At 52.9% G+C, this 23,185-nt stretch overlaps 1 protein-coding gene across 3 annotated transcripts in view; it reads right to left on the reverse strand.

Annotated features, from left to right (window-relative positions):
- Positions 1 to 8,770: 8,770 nt before the first annotated feature.
- Positions 8,771 to 23,185, reverse strand: part of LARS2 (leucyl-tRNA synthetase 2, mitochondrial) — a 151,527-nt gene continuing 137,112 nt past the window's right edge. Inside the window, exons 20-22 of one of the 3 annotated variants that reach the window (XM_047695984.1) lie at positions 14,762 to 14,889; positions 9,839 to 10,045; positions 8,771 to 9,623 (exon numbers count right to left, since the gene is read on the reverse strand). In XM_047695984.1, the coding sequence (XP_047551940.1) occupies positions 9,866 to 10,045; positions 14,762 to 14,889 (308 nt within the window). In that variant the 3' untranslated portion in view covers positions 8,771 to 9,623; positions 9,839 to 9,865. Of the gene's footprint in view, positions 10,046 to 14,761; positions 14,890 to 23,185 lie in introns of all 3 variants that reach the window. The other 2 variants (XM_047695976.1, XM_047695991.1) reach the window with 2 other exon arrangements.

Below are 23,185 nucleotides of genomic sequence, written 5' to 3' on the forward strand. Positions count from 1 at the left end.
CGTCAAGGCTGGAGCTGTTACCCTGTCCCTTAGGGGAGGACACGAGCCTCAGGAAGGGTAAGTCACCTGCCAAGCTCTCAGGGTCAGGAAACCATGGAGCTGGGCCTCCAGCCGAGCTGAGTTCCAGAGTCCTCTGCCTCACTTACTAGGGCCAGTTGTCTGGTTGTGTCTGGCACAAAATCAATGATGGATACACATTGGCCACTCCGAGTGTGTCCTGATTATTATTACTTGCTTTTATGAACAATACGGAGGGCTTCCACCACAGGCAGGTGCTGTCGGAGGAGACCAGCCTGCACAATTTGATGGCTCGGGGGATGGTGGCCCACACAAGACCTGGGGAGGATGGGGGTTACTTTGTGCGTCATGGTCCACCGTGGCCCCTACCTCGACCACTTCCTTGAGTGACAGCTGTGACCTGGACCCCTTCTCATGACTAAACGGCCTTCCCCGCGGCCCCCTAGTCACATGGCTGCGAGGCTAGTCCTCTATCAGGCAAAAATAAATGGCCGGGGTGCCCTCCCCCAGAGCAGGCCCTTGGCTTTGTGGTGAATGTATGTGTTGTGTGTTTTGTGTGTGTGATGTGTGTATGTGTGTGTGGTGTATGCACTGTGTGTGTGTGTGTGGTGTGGGTGTGTATGTATGTGTGTACGTAGTGTGTGTGTGGTGGGTCTGTGGTCTGTGTATATGTGGTATGTGTATGCGTGTTGTATGTGGTGTGAGTGTGTGTGTATGGTGTGTGTGTATGGGTGTGGTATGTGGTGTGTGTATGTGTGTACATGTGGTATGTGTATGTGTGTACATGTGGTATGTGGTGTGTGTATGTGTGTACATGTGGTATGTGGTATGTGTATGTGTGTGCTATGTGGGGTGTGTGTGTGTGGTATAGTATTTGGTCTGTGTGTATGTGGTGTGTGTGTGTGTGGTGTGGTATGAGTGTGTGTGTGTGGGTGTGTATGTGGTGTGTGTGTGTGGGGTGTGGTATGTGGTGTGGTGTGTGTGTGTGTGAGTGGGTATGTATGTGTGTATGTGGTGTGTTGTGGGGCGTGGTATGTGGTGTGTGTGTGGTGTGGTGTGGTGTGTGTGTGTGTGTATGTGGTGTGTGTGTGTGTGGTGTGGTATGAGTGTGTGTGTGTGGGTGTGTATGTGGTCTGTGTGTGTGGGGTGTGGTATGTGGTGTGGTGTGTGTGTGTGTGAGTGGGTATGTATGTGTGTATGTGGTGTGTTGTGGGGCGTGGTATGTGGTGTGTGTGTGTGGTGTGGTGTGGTGTGAGAGTGTGTGTATGTGTGTGGAGGTGGAGGCAGGGCGTGGGGCGGAAACGTCTGGCTCCAGAAGCAAACACAGTCACACACTCAGGGATGTGCCGCATTTCCACACCAAATGAACAACTGTGACCCTTCTGAAGCAGGAATCTGAAGAATTTCCCAGGTTCCCCGCAGGGCATCTGAGAAGCCTGCCTTTCTCTACCTCTCAAAATGTCCCACATCCTCCAAACCAACAAAACATTCCAAACGGCCTCCACAAATGAACGTGTGAGTCCCCCAGGGGGACTTGGGGACCAACCTTTGCAGTAAAAATCGGCCACACACAGGATGGCACGTGGCAGGTCTGCGATTTCACGCACTTCCATGGACCGAGGCCGGGCAGGGGGCAGAGCGGGCCTTGGCAGGGCAGGGGAGGGACGGGTCTGTGACGGCAAGCACACAGCTGGCAGCTCTCCCCAACTGAGAGGACAAAGAGAGTTGTCCCCCAGGAGAGGTCTGGAAGCTTCAAGGACATGGAAGATCAGGAAGAAGCGCCCTGACGAGTAAGAGTGTGGGGGTGAAGACTGCTCGGGGGCAGCAGGAGGCAGCTAGCTGCCCAACACACTCTTGGGTGTCCCCCTCCCCCCAAGCAGGGTGGCGGCCAGGAAGTGGCAGCAGCCGGGACCACACTTCCCAGCTCCCCGGAGGCCAGGAGAGGGCGGACGGAAGAGATCCATGCCCCTTCCAGACCTGGCACATAAACGCCTCCCTGGGAAACGCCATCCCTCCCTCCCCTCTTCGCTGCAGGCCGGATGTCAATGTCCTGGGCGACCTTGAGAACCAGGTGTTGAACGTGATGGAGGCTGCCTCCCCCTGCGTCCCTCCGTGAAGCTCCATCCGGTGGAACAGAGCTTGTACCCTGTTCCTTCTCCAGAGGATTAGATTTCTGGGAATGAGAAAGAAGGTTTGCTGTGAAACCGTGGAGGTTTAGGGCTTTAGATGTTATACTTAGATTATCAGTTAGCTGATACCTAAAATTTGTTATCGCTGAAGATGAAAAGCAGACAAGCAAGATAACCAGCAGGCAGGCCCGGTCTTTGTGCTCAGGGAGCGTGGGGCAGGCGGTAAAGAGGTAACAGGTAGTGAAGAGGTCTGGTCCACTCACTCTCTGAGGGGCACCTAGGAGTTCTACTGTGTTCACGGAGATGTTTGCTCATCAGTTAGCTTGTTTGCCCAGGACGGAGATGGTAATCGCCATGTCCAAGTCCCACAGGCTGGGGGGCTTACAAACAACAGAAATGTACTCCTCTCGATTCTGGAAACAGAAGCCTGAGACCAGGGTGCCACCACGGCCGAGCTCCGGTGAGAGCACACTTTCTGGGTTGCAGACTGCTGACCTCTCCTTGTCCCCCACCATGAACCCCTCTACCTCCCGCACCAGAAAGCAGGGACGGGAGCCTAGTGGCTAGTTCTCTGAGATTCCTTCGAGGGCACTGCTGCCACTTACGGGGGGCCCCACCCTCGTGACCCCATCAGACCCCATCACTTCCCAGAGGCCCACATCCTAGCACCATTACTTGGCGAGGGGTGGGCTTTCAACATACACATTTGTGGGAGACATAAAGATTCAGTTCATAATAGAAGACGTGGGGACGCCTGGGTAGCTCAGTTAAGCATCTGCCTTCGGCTCAGGTCAAGATCTCAGGGTCCTGGGATCGAGCCCTGCATCAGGCTCCCTGCTCAGCGGGGAGCCTGCTTCTCCCTCTCCCTCTGCCACTCCCTCCTCCCGTCATGCTCGCTCATTCTGTCTCATGTTCCCTCTCTCTCTCTCCAATAAATAAAATCTTAAAAAAAAAAAAATAAAGAAAACTAAGATGTTAACTGACAACTAAGGGGTTAATCGGTAGGGAATACTGGAAATATGTGGTGACACTTGGCTCAGGCCCTGCTTCTCAGCTGCTTCTCCCAGCCTGGTCCTGCACAGCAGCCCCCCCACTGAGAGCGAGCCCCCTCGGGCCCACCCTGGCTCTGCTTCTAGGGGGCTCCTGTCTTTTCCTGACGAGTGACACGCCAGATGCAGTCAATGACATCACTCCTTGGGTCGTCCTGCCTCGCCGACTAACCCCACGTTGTTCAGTACCCCCCGCACCCCCATGTTCCCCGTCACCTCCCCATCTGAGGAAGCAGAATCCCTCCCCAGGACATGGTTCTCTCCCTGTCCCGTGGGTAGCCCACGGGTGTGGTGGTGGGGGTTCTCTGGAAGGAGCCAGGGCCAGCCAAGGTCAGTGATCCCTTCTGCTGTGTGTGGAAATGAGCTGGGGAAGGTGGTGACCTCGGCCACCATGAGGCCTGCCCAGGCCAGGTCTCCCCGACTACCTTCCTTAGGATTTTCCTAGCAGTGTGTGGGATTGAGCAAAGTTGACTCCCTGACTTCTAGGTCCCAGTGATGGGGCCCAAAGGCGGCTCCATCTGTCGGTCAGAGGTGATGGCCCCTTGGAGTGGTCAGTGCCAGGCTGAGTGAGCCCAGACCCTGCAGTGGGCCCTCGCTGAGTTGGGTGCCTTGGGACACCTGGGATACACTCACGCAGCTGTGCACCCGCAGTGGGCTGACCTCCCTGACCACAGGTCAGCAAGTGTGGGCTGCATAGTTTCTAGGGGGCCCTGGGTTCATGGGAGAGAAAACCAGGACTGTCTTGGAAAATCCAGGAGGTGCATGGGCCAGCTTGCATAAAGGCTTTTGGGCAGCGGTGTTGTGAGCAGGGTCAGAGTCCTGGCTCTCAGGTGTAAGATGAGCGAGGCCCCTCTGGTGGTAAAGCTCGTAGAACAGGGCCTGCCACATAATCAGCTCACAGTAAGTAGTAAATGTTATCACTGCTGATATTGGGGGATCCCAGACCATGGCTCCTACATCCTGGGTGTCCAGGCCAGGCAACGCTCTTGCACAGTCCCAGTGAGAACGGGAATTTAAGTTCAGGGCTTGAGGCTGGGGAAGGTGAGTCAGATGTGCTGGGTCCCCGGCCAGCTGGGTGACTTCAGCGGGCCTGGTCACCACCTCCTCTGTAGGGCCTCACAATCCCTGCACGCCTCCCCCATGCGGACTGGCCCAGAGGTATGATGGAAGCCTGGAGGGGCCCCACCCTTGGATCTGGGCCTCTGCCTCCAGGACTGGCCTTTCTCCTTCCAGGCTCTCTCCTTCCCGCTGGCCCCAGCACTGCCCACCCTCCACCCTTGGGGGATGCCTGCCTCACTCACTGTTGGTCATCCCAGATTCCAAACCCCAGACTCATCAGCTTGGACGAGAGCCTTTAGCCGCCCACCCTTGGAGTGTCGGACAGGGACTCAGCCCATGAAGCAGATGTTTTCTGCTCCTCAGTCTCTGAGGGAGGAAGGGGAGAGCAAATTCTTCTCGTTTTGCCTACCCTGTGCCTTCCCTTGACCTCTAGGGTGCGGTGGGGCTCGTCCATTGGGATGATTGATGTCCTGAGCTGACTTCTGCCGCTGGGAGCACCAGGCTTGCCCTACAAAGCGGGGGAGGGGTGCTGCGAGTGGAATGGGCCCAGATCGGAGTCAAGATACTTCCATGTACAGCCATGGTCTCAAGCAAGTCTCAGCCCGTCTGAGCCACAGTTTTGTCATCAGCAGAAGGGGGATGAGAAGGCCCCCTGACTGGTCTTGTCTACTGCCCTGAGGCCAGCAGCGCTGCCCCAAGCCGCACAGCGTATTGGCACAAGGCATGCCAGGGGCGTCTGGGCCTGTTCAGACTCCATCCGGCACTCCACGATCTGTGAGTCTGGCTGCTGTTCTAGAGCCTTTCCTCTCGTGCAGGCGCGCTGCTTCCTGGGCTCCGAGGGTCACCTCCTCTCCTCCTGGGGGCACCAACCCCCATCAATCCCCTTCGTGGGCCGGCTGCTGATGCCCCTTCTCCGGATACTTTCCTTGAATTGAGGCGAGTCCCTTCATCCCCAGATGCCCAGGAGTTATCATCCCCACCCCTCAGAAGTGACCCACGGCCAGCGATGGACTGATGTAAGAAATTCACAAAAGCTCAACCCCTTCTGCAAGGAGGGACACGCCCGCAGGGCCACACGCATGCCAGAGCTCCAGTTCAGAATTCTCTGGACAGAAAGAGCAAGAATGAGCCCCAGGGCGTCCCACTTCTTGCCTCCCAGGTCAGCAGGTGGGTGCTGTGGGGGAAGCAGGGCCAGGAGCTGGTCCGGGCTCTGGCAGCTCCTCGTGCTATGACTTAGGGAGTCATGACTTGGGCTTCTTTCCTTCTTTTTAGGAAGTGGGTCACAATTCCCACTTTGCTGCTTTGATGTGGGAAGGTCAGAGTAGTAGCAAAGCCCCTGCAATGCCGTGTGGTACACAAGATGACCCTGTAAGCATGACCTCTCCCAGGAGGAGGAAGGCCGAGGAGGGCAGCTGGCGGGGAGGCCAACTGGGGCAGGAACCACGCCCTCTTTGGCCTGTGGTCCCAAACGACCCGTCAGTGAAAAACTTCTGATGTCCTGCTTCCGGTTTGATCTTGCCTGAGCACTGGCCTGCCAAGAGGCCCCTGGGCCACGAAAGGCCCATCAGAGTCTCTGGTGGACTTTTCCCCGTGGCTCCAATCTTGTCCAGTTCACACCACTGGGCCATTGCTCCCCGAAGCCTCAGGCCACCGATCAGGAAACCCCAGGCTGAGGCAGGTGACACAGTAAGGATGATGGCAGCTCCACACAGTCAAGAGGCCCTCCTGCCCCCCATCCCCACCCCTCGCCCCAGCACATCACAGGCTTCCCTTCTTGGAGCTGCTGTGGAGGAAAGGGCTCAGCGGCCACTCGGGAAACCTTCTACTCCAGGTGCCACAGGCAGGCCACCTCACCCGAACCGGACTTGATCTAAGGGCTGAAGCTAGGCTCAAGCATATTGTTTCCAGTTCTTGGCTTTTTGTCCCTGGCTGCATTCTTTCCCATGTCACAATCCTGTGTGTCCTGGGACAAAAGTGACTGGACAGTGTGGGACCAGAAGAAGGCTGGGAGCTTCCGGGACTCTTGTCAGACTGTGGCCTGGGCTCCCACTTAAAGAAAAGAGGGTCCCCAGCACCAAAGAGAGGTCACCGTCCCCCAGATGAAGCTCCAAGACACTAACCAGCAGGCACGAATTGATGGAAGCACATAACGTAAAGGTTTCAGGACAGGAGGAGAAAATACCAAATAATAGGGCTGATTCTACCCAACGGGATTAAAATTCCTCCAAGATTACTGCTTAAGTCTTTTTCCTCAATAGGCCTAGGATGTGTATTTTTCTGAATGTTCCCTTCTTTCTGACCAAAGATAATCCCATTCTAGACCATCAGCCTGTTTTTACTCAGGCAAGATTACTCATTATGGCCCATTCTCTCTCTCTCTTTTTTTTAAGATTTTATTTTTTTATTTGACAGAGATCACAAGTTATCAGAGAGGCAGGCAGAGCAGGGAGCCCGATTCGGGGCTTGATCCCAGGACGCTGGGATCATGACCCGAGCCTAAGGCAGAGGCTTTAACCCACTGAACCACCCAGGCGCCCTGGGCCATTCTCTTTTATTGAGAGCTTTCTGTGGTTCTTGACACACATTCCCTCACTTCACTCTCATACCCCAAGGTGCGGTTTTTACTCCTGTTTTATCGTTGAGAAAACAGAGATTCACTGAGGTTTCAAGTGACAGAGTCACGTGGTCACAAAGCCCCAGAACCCTGGTCTGGCCGACTCCAGGCTCACGTTCTTGGCGGTCATATTGGGTCACCCACAGAGGACCAGAGAGTTCCATGACGGGAATGTTACCTCCTGTTCTGCAAGATTCTGAGGCTGAGAGATGCTCGGGAGGGTCATGCACCTGCCCACACTGAGGGGCTGCAAACACCAGCTTTGTGGGGCTGCTTTCTGCTTCTTTAGATTCTACTGCATACAACAAACAACCTATGTTTTCCTAGTTGGGAACACATCCCAGCTGGCAACTTGCTACGGTGGGAGAAAAAAAGAAAAAGAAAAATCAAGGGGGATAGGACTTTGGCTCATTCAGATCTTCTCAAAATTGTACGTTTTGATAGCTTCCCCCCATTACTGAAATACCACATGGCCCATACAAGTTTGGAATATGCCAAAAACGTAAAGAGAAGGAAGAAATGACTCGTAGGATTCTCAACCAATGATTTGTGGGCAAACTTCCTTCTCTCTCTGAAAAGGTTGGAATTTTAAAAAATTATGGTCAGGATCACATTGTGTAAATACACTGATTTATTCGTGAGAAAAAGGTCATATTACATTTTTTTCAAAATAAACCACCTTTGGCTGCACCCTAATTTCCTTAACCAGCTCCCCAAGCGTGGGTAATTAAGTTGGGAGGAAGCATGTCTAAGCCTTTGCCCAGCTCATTTATTGTTTTAGGGTCTCAGGGATCAATTTCATTTTCTTTGGAGGATGGTTGGCGCCTAGCGTGGCGGCATTTTCCTGCCATGCGGCTTCCCAGGAGCTGCTTTCCCTATGCATAAACTCTCTTCACTCATTCCCCTCCCATTGCCCATGAACCTGGGCGTTCCACCAGTTTGGCAATAACCTCCGCCTCCAGCCCTATGGAACCCACCCTGAGCTCTCAGAAGGCACCCACCTGTGTCCAGGGCTGTGACTTCCCGGCTTTACAGAAGGGAGGCCTCCACAGGGAGAGGCCAGGCCAGACTCTGCTCAGAATGCCGGCTTTTGGCCAACATCTCAATTTCCTGACTGTGGCACTTTGGGCCAAGATGGGCAAATATGGGGGGTGGGGGAGGAGGAGTGGGGGGCCGGGCAAACACGGCGGGGGTGCATCCGGGGATCTGGAGGCCAGAAGATGTGGGTTTGGATCTCAGTTCTCCTTTTCTGCTGTGGAAACTGAGCAAGGTGTTGAATCCCAGAGCCTGGGTTTCTTTGTATTTACCAGAGGATAATTCCTTCCCTGTAGGGTTTTTGTGAGAGTTACATGACGTAATACAAGTGAACTTGTTGGGTCCGGTTTTTGACCTAATCAAGGCAGTTAATAAAGGACTGAGATCATTCCCCACACCACCTCCCTACCCCCAGGGATTAGCATTCTGTTCCACTGTTCTTTATACCAACCATCTCTAGGAGCACCAAGGAGTTCTTGTTTTCAAAAGGCTTATCCTCTTGCAGAAAAAGTTCTCCAAAGCCATGGCGGGTCAGTCCAGTAGCCTTGAGGCTTTAATGGCCTGTGGCTCTGGCCAGATTTTGTGCAGATAAAGGGCTCCCTGCCCTATCCTGTTGATGGGTTCAAGGCCACTCAGCTTACTTTAGGAAGAAAACAGGACAACAGAGGAGAAACACTCAAGGCTCCCTCCCTGTATCAAATTTCCGCATCTACTTGCTTAGATCAAATTCACATGTGGAATAGGGTATGTATACCCACGTGGCCGATGCTTCTGATGATAATGAAACCCCTCGATCTGCTCCCGATTAACTCCCAGAATAGGAAATATGGCGGCGAGTCCAAGATCACACATATGTCCCCAAGTCATACATGACACGCATTTTATTGCAATAAAAAAGGTCATCTGTTAGCTGCCCGACTACAGCCACATCTGAGGCTACTTCAGAAAAACGGATTCAGAAAACAAATAGAGGTTTTCAGTGGCATAGAATGGCTGGATTCTCTCCCACTGGCCCATTAAGTATGAATCAGTGGCTCAGGCCAGTTCTGAGAAGGGCACCTAACTGCTGACTTCATAGAAAACCAGATTACTGTAATGCACGGGCAACGGGGGTCTGTTCCTGGCCACCTCCTGGGTAGCCAGGCGGCAGCAGCCTGAACATGGAGGCGGTACCCGGTGCTTCTGGCCCACTGGACCATGGTGAGCGAGCTCATGCTAATACCCGGCATGGGGGCCTATGTCAACGGCGCTGCCATCTGGGGCACACATGAGCAGACTCCCTGTGGGGCTGCAGTGTGCCCTGGGCTGGGTTCCAGCTGAGCTCAGAACCGGCATGGCTCTGCTACACCACAAAGCACATCTAACACCCTGGCGGAGGGTGGAAGTGGTGCTTCACCGGGAGCTGGCAACAGAACTGGCCCGGCAGTGGGGACAACTGCGGAGGGACCCGCCCCGCCTGCCTTTGGGTGCAAAGCAGCTTCTGCAGACCATCGGAATATTTGGACATGACCCCCATGGCTCCTCCATCTAGCTGGAAAGCGAGGGGACCATCTGCCACGATGCCCAGGCTGTCACCTGTCCAACACTGGCTGTCCTCGCTGCTCCCGTGCTTGTGGGTCCTCAGTTTACCGTCATGTCCCTGGAGTGTGCAATTTCTAGGAGTCAGAGCTCCCAGGCCGCTTGCCACGTTCATTCTCACTTGCTTCTCTTCTCGCCTTCCTGCTGACACCCAGGAAACACCCAGCAGTTCCTCTGGTGGCTTCCTCCACCTGCTGCGGCTGCCCAAGCCCTCCGTCTCTGCTCCTCTGCCCACACCCACCCTCACCCCTGCGCCGGGCCCCACCGCACAGGCTCACTGCCCAAGCCTGACCAGCAGAGCGCAGAGGTAAACATTCAAGACGTCAATGGCTGCCAGGTCCTGGGCCCACACAGGCCTCCTTCCTCAGGGGCGCCCCCTGCAGTCAGTCCTGCACCAGGAAGTTGATGAGGGCTGTTCTGGGGGACAGGAAAGCCTTCTTGATGCTTCGCCCCTGCAAGAGCCTGACACCCAGCTCGCTTTGGAGGACGAGCTCATGGACTTTGTCCTGGTCCCGCGCGACACCCTGGGGCACCGGGATCTTGCCGTGGTGTTTGTTGTTGATCTGAGAAGGAGAAAATCGAGACAAACGATGAGCAGCATCCTGAGGGTGACAGGTGGCCCCCAAGAAGATGCGGCCCCAGCTTCCCCAGAGGACAGAGGGCAGCGAGGATAGGAGTAATGCCTGAAAACCCCAGACTGGGAGAGAGAGGATGGGGGCGCCCCGGCACGGAGAGTGCGTGTGGGCACCACACCTGGAGCGCGCTCTGTCCCAGCTGTGCTGGAAATCAGGTCAAAATCCTCAGCGGCTTCCAGGGGGCAGAGGGACAGTTGTGTCACTGGGGATCGACTCTAGGTTTTGCGCACAGTGAGTGTCACTGAGGATTTTATCTAGGCCTTGGGGGGCACCAGCTCCTGGGGAAGGCAGGTAAACTGGACCCACATCACTTTAACTCAGCCTTGCTGAGAACGGGCGGGTCCAGCTGCTGACATCAGTGGCTGTTCTGAGTACCGGTCAATAAGGACACACTTCCCAGCAAACAGGAATTGGCAGTGGGACGGGGGAAGGAGCTCTCAGGGCCCACACGGCTTCTGAACCGCCACGCTTCAAGTCCTCCATCCCACCGCTCCCCTAAGAACTCTTTCACTAATGCCCCTGGTTTTTTTTTGTTTGTTTGTTTGTTTTCTGTTTTTTGTTTTTAACTGGGAAAATAGAGTCACTGTATAATGAAAAGTTACCAGCAATAATTTCTCAGGTTTCAACCGAAGCCTATCAGGTGTCCCTCATCACCCACTCCATTTTCTCAGATGCGCGGAGAACTTAGTGGCATTTTTCTTGGTTGCATCAACTTACATGGCTGGGTGGGAGCCCCCAAGATGTCAACACGTTGTGTCCTGAAATATTCTAGAAAATGGTTCTCCTAAAAAAGTCCGAGTCTCTCGGATGCAGGGTTTTGGTGTCCTAGAGCTGTGGGACTAGGGCTGCTGTTCAAAGGACGGTGCCCCCGCCCCCCACCGTCTTGTTTCTAAGCCATTAGAAGCCGCCTTCTTTCAGGACTACGTGCTTGCTTTGACCAAGACCTCAGAAAAGACCTCCTGTCTTGTCACACCAAAGCTGTGCCCTTCGTGAAGTCCCGGGGGCCCCAAACACGGCGTTCTTAGAACTGGTGCTTGTTCCCAAGTCACGGCTTCGGCTTGGGCTCTCGGTTCTCAGTCGGGGAAGAGGGGCCCAGGGCAAGGGCTCCTCTGGGCGTCGGAGGAGAGAACACATGCTCTTGTGCAGACCCTCAGGCCTAGACTTCAGTTTTCTCTTCTTTAAGGATGGAATCCTCTAGATCACTGAGGGAGAAAACCTGTCCGAAGGGACCAGCTGACTAGGCCTTACACCCCTGTATCCCTTGGGACTCCCGGCCATGATGGAAGGAGCCAGTGTGGGGTGTCCTCTTCCATACACGGCCTTAGCACCATGATCCTAAATACTTCTAGACACAGTGCTTCCCTGGAGCCTGGGGGCTGACCTTCAGCTGTCCCTGGGGACGCCTGTCCAGGGAGCTGAGTCATTCCTGACCCCAGCTGGGGCAGGGGTGGGGCTTGTGGCCTCGGGATATGGCCAGGGAGCCCAGCAGGCCTTCCCACGTGGCCCCCGGCACCCTCTCCTGGCTTCTGGCTCCTCAGACTCCCCCAAGTTGCCTTACTCAGGGCAGGCCCCTCAGAGCGAGTGGGTCCCCATCATGCTGCCTCCGGGCACGAGGCACCAGTTAAACGGACAACCGAAGCCCAGGTGGGATTCCATATTGGACTTGGCCTTCAGGGGCCTAAAGGGAAAGCAACTCTTTCAAATCACCTCAGAGAGTGGCCGTTTGACTTGAGAGAAGTCTTCCAGTCCCTATCTGGTGGCCCTGCAAGCTTCCATCTCTGCCACCTCCTCTCATTACTCACAGCCTCGGGCGGGCCTCAGTATTGTTCTCCCAGACTTTTCCAAATGCTGCCTGATGGGCCGCTGGCCGAGAGCACTGCCCCCGCCCCAACCATGGCCACCCAGTGACACAAGGGTAGCCCTGTGACAGCTGTGGACAGTGAAAGCTCCTGCTGACTTAGCTCTCACTTCGTGCCCGGGTCTGAGCCACTCGATCCACGCGAGCCAACCTGTTTCTCCTCCCACAAGCCTGTGAGGGACAGGCATGACGGCTCTGTGCCCATTTTATAGACGGGGAAGCCGAAGCACACAAGGTGAAGCCACTTCACCCAGCCAGTGGTGGAGATGGGATGGATGACCGCCTGGGTCCTCTCCTCTCCCTGATCAGATGCCCTGCCAGCCCCCCAACCCTCTCAGGGGTGGAGCCTGGACTTCTCCCCAATGGCCTATGCTCCCCTCTCCATGGCTCCCAGTCCTAGCATCACTGAGGGCTTTCCCTGCCTTTGCTTCTGCTGATCAGGCATCCTCTCCCCACCAGGGAAACACTGCTCCTCGAGCCCAGGCCCCACACCCCCTTGCGGTAATGGCCCAACTGCCAGAAGCAGAGATGTCCACACTAGTAGCTGGGGACCCTGCCGTCTCCCCCGGGGCTTGGGCCCCCTTCTGCCGCCCTTCCCTCACCTGTAAAATGGACTTGGTCACACAGCTGCCTCGTCTGTGACATGGGTAACCCAGCCCGCTCCCAGGGCTGTGGTGCGGGGTCAATGAGTCAGTATCTGGAAAAGTTCTTAGGGCAGTGCCTGGCCCTTAGTCGGCACTCACTGCTTGTTCGTGGGTTTTGTCATTAGAGCGTCCAGAAGCAGGCCAAGCAGCTCGGCAACATCTGATCTAATTCTTTCCACAACAGGCAGAGCTGGGCGCAGCGCTTGCCTCCTTTCATCACTGAGGAAACAGAGGCCTACAAAAGTATCTTGTAAAATGGGAGACTTCCAAGCAGGACAGTCTCATTCCCAAGCTCCATGCCTTAACCTGGAAGTTACAGAAACTGCCCATGTGTATGCCCATCGTGAGCCCTTTACACCGTCCCTCCTGGGCACTGAGCTGGTCAATGCTGAGGCAGCACCTCTGGGCTGGGGACCCCCAGGGCTGGGCCCAGCCCTGCATACCACGGGCACAGAGAACACGGACATGGCAGATCCGAACCACGCGGAATGACACCATACTGTCACCACACCTGCTATTTCTGCCCAGGGCACCAACCGAGATCACACGGACACAGAACACAGGCCGCCACGGAAGTTCCGCCACATGGCATGGTACCCCGAGCTGGAGGTTCTCCCCATGGGGGAACCCGCAGGGTGTCCTACTCACAGCCTAAACTTTGGGTTTTCATTTCCACAATAATCTGAAACCATTTTACCGACGACCAGAACGAGAGGTCTTTTCTGCAGCGACTAAAGCAGAATGGTATTTGATAGGCTCCAACTTCGTTTTCTCAAGTTAGCACTTCCTCACGCTGAGGATGAATTCTCAGGGGCACCCGAGATCATTTCTTATAAATGTTATTTAAGGTAAAGAAACTTCTCTGTGTCACCAGGCTATTTTTGGTTTTGAAGTTTTGGGGAAGGAGCCTACCGGGGCAGGCCCACGTCCTCCCCTCCGTGGGGGGAGCAAAGTGGGGTTTCAGTGGGGGAATGAGGTATCAGGGGAGGTGGTGTAGAGAGAAAGCGGCTGGGAAGGGGCCGGGTCTCCGCATGGAGCCATCTTTCTAAACACCAACCGGCAGCCTGGGCCCAGGGTTTGCACAGACGCAGAAGAGCTGGGGCCTGGCCAACTGGGCCCCTGTGAGGCCGGGCTCTCCCTCAGCTCCTGGGTGGTGTGGTCCTGGCCCTTTTCACCGTTTGCAGTGGTTTTATTTATTTTTCTTTCCTTTTCCCTCTCCCACTTGGCTTTTATTTTTCTTTCCTTTTTATTTATTTTTATTATTTATTTTTTTTATTATTATTATTAATTATTATTATTAATTTAATTTATTTATTTTTATTTCCTTTTCCCTCTCTCCCACTCGGCTTTCAGTGCCATCAGGGCAGGGAGGCTGTCTGTCCTGTTTGATTTTGTACCCACCAGAGCCTGGCACCGTGCCTGATGCACAGCAGGTCACGTGATCATTACTGACCAATGAACAAATCACCTCAGGACCGGTGACCGACTTCTCTGAGCCTAATTTCTCAAGTGAAATCAATGAGAAGGGAAACTCCTACCTGACGGAGTGGTTAAGAGTTCAATGAAATCTTGGATGTGAAGGGCCTGGCCCCACATGTGGTTCAGAGACCGGCCAAGAGGGCCCCCTGTTTCCCTTTCCCTCTTCAGACACATCAGCATTAAAAATTCCTGATAATGTGTTTCAGAGTAAACACATTAAAGATGTAAAAATTACATAAAGGATAAACTATCTGAGTTATGTGCTCTGTAAAAGGTTGGAATATAAAACTACTTTTATGCATCTGTAATGACGTAATTTACAAAAAAAAAAAAAAAGAAAGAAAGAAATTAAAGAAAAAAAAGGAACATTCCGGAGCTGTTCTGAAATAGCTTTCCCAGTGAGGTGTTCCCCCTCCGCCAACCACTCACCATCCCCCTCCTCCCTAAACGAAGCAAGAGCCGAGGAGGAGAGTGGAACGCCGAGGGAGGAGGGCAAGGCGATCCGAACTTCTGATGCGCGGCAGGGTTATGTCACAGGCTTGCAGTGCATGGTGACCTCTCAAAGCCGAAATGTATGAGCGTAAGACAGGCGGGGAACGGTCCGGCCGAGTTAGGCCGGGTGGGTTAGAAAGGCCTGACCACCTGGCTGTGGGGGACACTCACCAGGACGGCCATCTCCACCACATCCGGCTGCTGAAGGAACTGTGGGTCCACAGCCGGCCAGGCCTGCAGCAGCACACCGGCATCCCAGGCGTAGTGGGCACACAGCTTCCCAGGAACCTGCGCCAGGCCTGCAACATCAAGGCACAGACGGTGAGGGCACACGTGAGGCTCATGGGAGCAGAGTACACAGCTTTTGCCCCAATGCAGCCTGGCTTGGAGCTGCCCGGGGAGGCTGTACCTCGGCTTTACACAGCCTACTGGGGGCCCCCCACTTACGTTGGCCTGGCTTATCATCTGGGCTTAGGGGTACCCCCTCCCCATTTAAACAGTACCCAGAGCTGTAGAGATGGATGGACACTTGGTTCTAAAGTGTGCATTTAGGGGGACACCTGGGTGGCTCAGCTGGCTAAGCGTCTGCCTTTGGCTCAGGTCATGATCCCTGGGTCCTGGAATCAAGTCCCGCCTTGGGCACCCTGCTTAGCGGGGAGCCTGCTTCTCCCTCTCCCTCTGTGCTTTCCCTCCCTCTCTCTCTCTCTCTCAAATAAATAAATAAAATCTTTAAAAATCCTTAAAAAAATCTTAAAAAATCTTTAAAAATAAAAACCAAGTGAGACTTGGAAAAAGCAAAGCTGCTGATTTTCCTTGGTCTCTGCAGTTCTGCTGATGAAGGCACGTCTTTTTGCTCCTGAGAGCGGCTCCCAAAATAACGAGCCACGCTCACTTCCTTTCCTGCCTATGAAGACTTGTGGTCTGCGAGGGCCTCCTAGCTGGTCCTTTCACTCACGATCACGGGCGCCAACATGCCGGGAACAGCAGGGATCTCAGCCTTCACACTACACTTCTTCTCAAGAGTGGCTGCCAATGGCCTTGGCTCAGGATGGGTCAAATTCGAGGCAGCCGTGAGGAAGGAAACCCCCAAGAGCCTTGTGTCCTACAGTGTTTCATGCTGCAGCCCCCAAGCCAAGCCCCCGTGCTCAGCATCCACAGGGCTGTACGGGGACTCCAGGGGACTTCAGCCACGGGGCTGCTCGCAGGGAATGTTTTGACTGCAAAGCTTCTGCCGATCCCATGAGCACAAGAGATGCCCCCAAAACGTGCACGAAATACACCCATCAGAAAACCGTTGACACATGCTCCTGCCTCCTCATCCTCCCGGAGGAGGGTCCTGGGACGGGCTGGCAGTGAATGTGGTGGCGTGCCCAGGCTGGGGCAGAGCCGTGGCCGCTGCATGGCCTTCGTGCTGTGAATGGCTTTTCCAGGGGTGGCAGAGGGGGAATGGTGGTGGCCCTGCACCCCTCCCCCCTGAGCCCAGGAGATGCATTTGAGGGAGGGGCCCGTGCCTCACGGGTAGTCTGAGGCCAACTGCAAGACGGAGGGACCGAATCCCAACCAACGCCAGTGCCTGGGACACTAGGCTGGGACTGACAATGTTTTATTTTCCTTGAGGGCAAAAGTAATGCATGCTCCTTGCAGGCAATTTATAAAAGGTCAAACTAGAGAGAAGAAAATCATGTTCACCTGCATAGCATTTTTTAAACTTCTGATTTTTTTTTTCAAAAGATTTTAATTATTTATTTTGAGAGAAAGAGAGAGCAGAGAGAGAGGCGGAGGGAGAGAGAGAATCTCCAGCAGATTCCACATGGGCTTGGTCCCACGACCCCGAGATCATGACCTGAGCTGAAATCAAGAGCCAGACGCTTAACTGACTGAGCCGCCCAGGTGCCCCTAAACTTCTGATTCTGAAGAACAGTAATGTATTTAATGAACAGTGTATAACGCAACCCCACCAAACTGAACCACTACCACCAAGATCATGCTGTATATGTAGTTTTGTATTCCTTTTGTTTCATTATTTTAAAATAATAGTGAATTTCACGGAAAAGGAGGATATGCAGTAGTAGGCATCATGTGACCCTAGTTTTATTAAATATTTCTACCAACGGGTAAAAGGTCAGAGAGAAGAAAGCAGAAGGGCATCGGTGATTCTACTCAGGAGATGGAATCATAGGTGATTCTTCCTCTTAAAGCTTTATAAACTCTCTAAAAAAAGCATTTATTATTTTGGTCATTTGAAAAGACATTTCGAAAGCAAGTGTTCCCACACTGTGAGATGGGTTCACGATTTCTCTTCTGGTTTCTTTTGAAGGCTACATTTTGTTCCCCGTTTCACTTTTGAACCCAGACCTGTTTCATTTTGTGCGTGAAGTGAAGGAACATTGGGGCGCCTGGGTGGCTCAGTCAGGTTAAGTGTCTGCCTTCGGCTCAGGTCATGATCCTGAGGTCCTGGGATCGAGTCCCGCATCGGGTTCCCTGCTCAGCAGGGACCCTGCTTCTCCCTCTCCCCCTCTTCTCTCTCTCCAATAAATAAATAGAATCTTGAAGTGCAGGAACATTACACGGCCAATTTTCCAGACCTAATTCGGAGCGCAAACCTTCTCTTCCCTATCGGTTTGTGATGTTTCTTCTACGCTATCTTGTACCAGGGGTGGTTTCAGGACCACCCACAGCTGCTACACGAAACTGCTCAAGGTGGTGATCCACGACGCGTAGGAGCATAGGCTGGAAGGTGGACGGACACACTGCTCTCTTGAGAGAGTCTTTGTGCCAAAAAAACGGGTCAGCCTCACTCAGATGTGTGCTCTGTGACATAGCTGATCTGCTTTCTGAGCTCAAGCTGCTTATCTCATTGGTAGATGGTTACAGCTGGTTCCCACACCGGGTCCACGGCCCCCTCTGAGCAGCACCGACCCGCTCCACTCTGGGACCTCTGTCCTGATTCCCGGGCTAGTGTCACAGATGTCGGTGTGGCCCGTTCTGTGTTTCCTCTCTGGCACTCTCGTCGTAAGCCTGTGCTGCGAGTCAGTCTGCGGGGAGGGAAGGCCCGTCAGAGTCTGCGGATCGAGTGGTGTCCGAGATGTATTCCTGGGCCCCGGCTGGCCCCTGTGCCCTGGGCTTCCAGAACTTACTGAGGAAGCTACTCCATTGCTAATAAGCTGTTTGGCCGGAACCGAAAGGAGCTTCCTGCTCGGTCCTCAGAAAGAGCACCATGACGACTCCCATCTAAATATGAAACGGAGGTCACAGAAGGGAGATAATTGTTTCTGTACTTCAACAGGCTGGCCTGGTAGGGCTCGTCCTGTGACCCACCTGCCGTGGGAAGGATTCCAGAACCTCTGCATGGTCATCGTACAGGACACCTCGGAGATGAAAGTGCCTTGGACACAAATGTTCTGGGCAGAAGCTGTTGCAAATTCCATTTAAAAAAAAAAAAAGAGGAAGCCCGGCCTTCCTGGAGCAGCCCGGATGCTTATTTATAGGGGCCTGGGTCTCTGCCAGAGTTTGCATGTAGACGGGAGCGGGGCCGCCCTGCTCAGCGGGGCGGAACAGAAACTCCCAGCTCCGGGTTCCCACAGTGTTTTGCCTACCAACTCTGTAGGGAAGGAAAAACACCCAACGTTTGCATCGCAGATATGATGGTGTCTTTACATGACATGCGCCAGGTTGAGAGCTGACCTTTGGACAGCACCTGGAGAAAGTCTGACCATGGGCTGGGATGCGTCAGGGCCCTGGGCCCTGGGTGCTCGGGGCCACCACCCAGGGCCGGCTGTTGCCTGTGGCCTCCCCCTTCCTGCCCCTCCTCTGGGAGAGCTGTTGTCGTCAGACCTTCCTCGGAAACGACCCCTCTTATGCTCCGAGAGCTGGGGAGGTCACCATGCCACCGTGGCACCCCAGAGCAGGTGCTGGGACGGGCTTAGTGTCTGGGGATGGCAGCCTCTCTTGCTGGCCACCAGTGGACCTACTTCTACCCTGCACCCCTGCGCTCGTGCACGCGCACGTGCACACACACACACACACACGGCTGGACTTGGGGACTCCACCGAGCCTCATCCAGCCCTGGTGATTCAAAAAAAATGGACAGGATGGGATGTTGGCTCCCTTCAGCCTTTACCCGCCGAAGGAACTCCATGGATGTTATTTTGAGATAACGACACCGACACCACACACATACTCGTACGTAAAATGCCATCTGGACGTCAGTGAGAACTTTTGTGCTGCAATGATCACACACATACCCCTACACGATTTGTATGTTTGTAATTGTGCTGGAATTAAGGGATACGGCATATATGTACAGCAAAACATGAAGCTACGCTACTTTCATTTCACAAAGAGAAATGGATTGGAGGCAGCAGCCTGATGGTTTGGGATAACGAGTCCGTTCTGAATGCCTCAGGGGGTGCCCCTTGCTGTCGCCTCACAATTACAGTGCTGATGGGAGACCCGGAGCCCACACCAGGTAAAGCCTGAGGCAGGAATCCAGACAGAAGGAAATCACTGCACAGCCATGAGAGGGGCCAGAAAGACAGAAACAGAGACCTTACCCTCACACTGTCAAGAACTTGTATTTTGGACAAGAGGCTAAACTCAAAGCAGCACAAGAAGTAGCAGAAGAAGGACAAGCACCCAAGTGTCCATGAGTAGAAGACAACTCGACTTCTGGAACATTGCAGGGCGGCACACAACGTGGCTGATAAGAAAGGGTCCGGCCGAAGTACCGACATAGAATGACTCCAAACACAGAGCGAGAAAACTGTTTGTACGGCGGGCCAACATTCGCATTAAGAACAGATGCACACTGAAGACATGAACAGAAATTTCTGCAAAGAAGACATCCAGATGGCCAACAGACACATTTAAAAGGTGCTCCACATCACTCGGCATCAGGGAAATACTAATCAAACCCACAATGAGATACCACCTCACACCAGTCAGAATGGCTAAAATTAACAAGTCTGGAAATGACAGATGTTGGCGAGGATGCAGAGAAAGGGGAACCCTCCTACACTGTTGGTGGGAATGCAAGCTGGTGCAGCCACTCTGGAAAACAGCATGGAGGTTCCTCAAAAAGTTGAAAATAGAGCTACCCTATGACCCAGCAATCATACCACTGGGTATTTACCCTAAAGATACAAATATAGTGATCCGAAGGGGCATGTGCACCGGAATGTTTATAGCAGCAATGTCTACAATAGCCAAACTATGGAAAGAATGTAGATGTCCATCAACAGACGAATGGATAAAGAAGATATGGTATATATATACAATGGGATACAATGCAGCCATCAAAAGAAATGAAATCTTGCCATTTGCAACGATGTGGATGGAACTAGAGGGTATTATGCTGAGTAAAATAAGTCAATCAGAGAAAGACAATTATCATATGATCTCCCTGATATGAGGAATTTGAAAGGCGAGGCAGGGCAGGGGATTGTAGGGGGAAGGGAGGGAAAAAAATGAAACAAGATTGGACTGGGAGAGAGACAAACCATAAGAGACTCTTAATCTCAGGAAACAAACTGAGGGTTGCTAGAGTGGAGAGGAGAGGGAAGAAGGGGGTGGCTGGGTGATGGACACTGGGGAGGGTATATGCTATGATGAATGCTGTGAACTGTGTAAGACTGATGATTCACAGACCTGTACCCCTAAAGCAAATAATACATTATATGTTAATAAAAATAAATAAATAAAAATAAAAAAAAAACAGATGCACAGTTCATGTACTGCATGCATTGGGGTCTAGCAGCAGACTGAACAGCGAATGGGGAGAAGGGGGTCTCAGAGCAACAGAAGGATGGGGACAAGGGCCCAATGGGGCTGAGGACACACCTTCCTCGACGGTCAGATGTGTCACAGTATGCATTGTAGATATAACTTTTTTTTCTTTTACAAAGTATTTTATTTATTTATTTAACAGAGAGAGAGGGAGAGGGAGAGCACAAGCAAGGGGAGCTGCAGAGGGAGAAGCAGGCTTCCTGCTGAGCAGAGAGCCTGATGCGGGACTTGATCCCAGGACTGTGGGATCATGACCTGAGCCGAAGGCAGATGCTTAACAATGGAGACACCCAGGCACCCTGAGATGTAACTTTTCAATTAAAAATTGAGGTTTTGCTTGGCTTTAAGAGGCCCCGAGAAGCATGCTGGAGGGGAGGGGGAGTTCCCTTCTGCATTTGGCTCTTGGCCGTTTCTTCCGAAGCGGGGCTTACGGGAGCGAGCGCACTCTTGTGCAGCAGAGCCTGCGGGGCCTGGAGGGCAGGCCGATCCTGGGACCGAATCCTGCCACCACTTTGTGCCACAGACGCCGGCAGGATAAAGGGCTGTATCTGGTCAGTTGCGTGTGTGTGTGTGTGTGTGTGGGTGCGCGCGCGTGCACACGTGTGTCTGTTAAAAACTTCTTCAACTCGAAATAAATTCCTTCTTCCCTTCCTCCCTCTCTCTCGGTCTCCTATGTTCCAGAGTCAGAATCTCAACACTCAGGACTTGTGGGTTTAGAAAGACTATGATGAACAAACCCCGTTTTGAACTAAGGAAATGTTCACAGGAGGTCGTAAAGCAATGTGACCCCTCTTTCTGTCTCCCCCAGTGGCCACGTGTAAACCAGGATACTGAGAAGGGTACAATCTGCAGATCTTACGCAGATCTCATCTCGTACAAGCATTTATTAGCATGAGTGTGAGGGTGCGGTTTCACGGAACCTCCGCCGTGGTCAAGACCCAGGGCGGCTCGGCCACTGCTGGGCTCCTCGTGGTCCCCTCTGTGTGGCCACCGCCCCGCCCCCTCTGCCCAGTCCCTAAGCCCTGGTGACTGCTAATGTGTTTTCTACCTCTATAATTTGGTTAGTTCAAGAATGCTGTATAAATGGAATCATGGAGTATATCACCTTTGGAGACTGACTCTTTTTTCCACTCAGTTGGATCCCCCTGGGATCCATCCACGCTATTGTCTACGAGAAAGGTCATTTTTGACGTTGATGAAATTATGCCTCCAACCAGAGTACCACTGAGAAGCTCTCCGTCCGGTGATTTTCTGCTCTTTGACTGTCCACCCACAAAGGAGACCTTGTGTCCTCTGTCTGGAAATGGAATCAGTGACTCCAAATACACAAAATTTGCCTAAGCAAGCAGCTACCACTCTCAGCGGGGGAGCACAATACTCTATTATGGTACACAAAAGTGAGCTGCGGGAATTCAGATGTGGTGCCTTGAGCTTCTCAGATCCAAAACTTCAGGAAGGAAAAAAGATTTCCTCATCCTGTTACAGTGTGCCAGCTGCCAAGACGTTGGTTCTGTTTCTCACTGAAGGTCTCCACTGCCTCTTTAAGGGGCTGGCAGGGGAATATTCAGCCTCCCCGAAACTTTTCCTTTCTATCCACAGCAGTGGCGGCCATTTTGCCCACAGGACTCCAAGACTCCCCTAGAAGACAGATCCCAATTCTGCTGCTCTTCTGTGAAAATCTGCTTCTCTAGGGAACTCTAGAAAATGGCCATTTCTGAACACCCCCACCCTCACAGTCTTCCCTTTACAGCCGTTCTGAGTTATCTGTCGAAGACACGGAAATGATACCAGAAGCCTCATGAAGTGAAATTTCCTAGAACCAATGAAACATGTGTAAAAACTGCCCAAGGCCTTGGATCAATGACTGATAGTGCGGGATGACAGTAATGATGTTCCTCATGACACAGTGCTTCTGTCTGCAAAGGACTCCCCCCCACCTTGAGACACCAGCCCTGTTTAGCTCTGGTAGAGACAGGAAGGAGTCACGTCTCCATTCTCTCCTGAGGGCACCTGACCCACACCTGTGACTTAATGACCAAGGTGCACGGGGCTTGCCACACCAGGTGCATGGGATTCCTCACTTAACTGTCAGAGACCCTGCAGCTCATTCAGAGGGTGTCCCACATACACACGTGGAAAGCCAGGAGACCAAGGTTTCCCATTACTTCCTTGAATTAAAAAAGAAAAATTGGTTGCTATGAATTTGTAAAGCTCGAGGGAAGACCTTCACTAGACCACCCTCCCCAGTTCTCCCACCAATGCCCAGAACAGAGCCTGGTACATAATACATGCTCAATAAACTAAGATTCAATCTCTACCTACTCATGATAACACAGCTCACGAAAGCTGTGTGGCATGTTGGAAAAATCATGGTGCAAGGCTCGAGATGGGTTAGTTTCTATCATGATGCTTTAGTGCATGTCCTGTTGGGGATCCTGCCATGCTACAGTGTACACCTGATTCCTAAGACCTGCCAGGGAGGGGACAGGGCCCTAGGGAGAGTAGATCCTTGCTGCCTCCCACAACACAACTGAAGGGACATGAAAAGCAGTGGGAGGGGGGAGCTACTGCAAATCCCACTGACATCAATCTTTCGTGGGAGAAATGAAAGGAGGGAGGAAGACAGATAATGCGGGACAAAGCAGGAAGATAAGAGAGAGACATATTCTAGTGCATATTCTAGGCTAAGAGTTAAATTTATTACAAATTAGATTGGTTTGTTTTAGAGCAAAGGAAGACAAGGAGAGAATGAACAGCGGGCCATTTAAAAAACTTAATGCGGTTGTCTATGCTGAAGGAAAGAGTCATGCT

The sequence above is a fragment of the Lutra lutra genome, chromosome 1, assembly GCF_902655055.1.
Source record: "Lutra lutra chromosome 1, mLutLut1.2, whole genome shotgun sequence".
Taxonomy (NCBI): domain Eukaryota; kingdom Metazoa; phylum Chordata; class Mammalia; order Carnivora; family Mustelidae; genus Lutra; species Lutra lutra.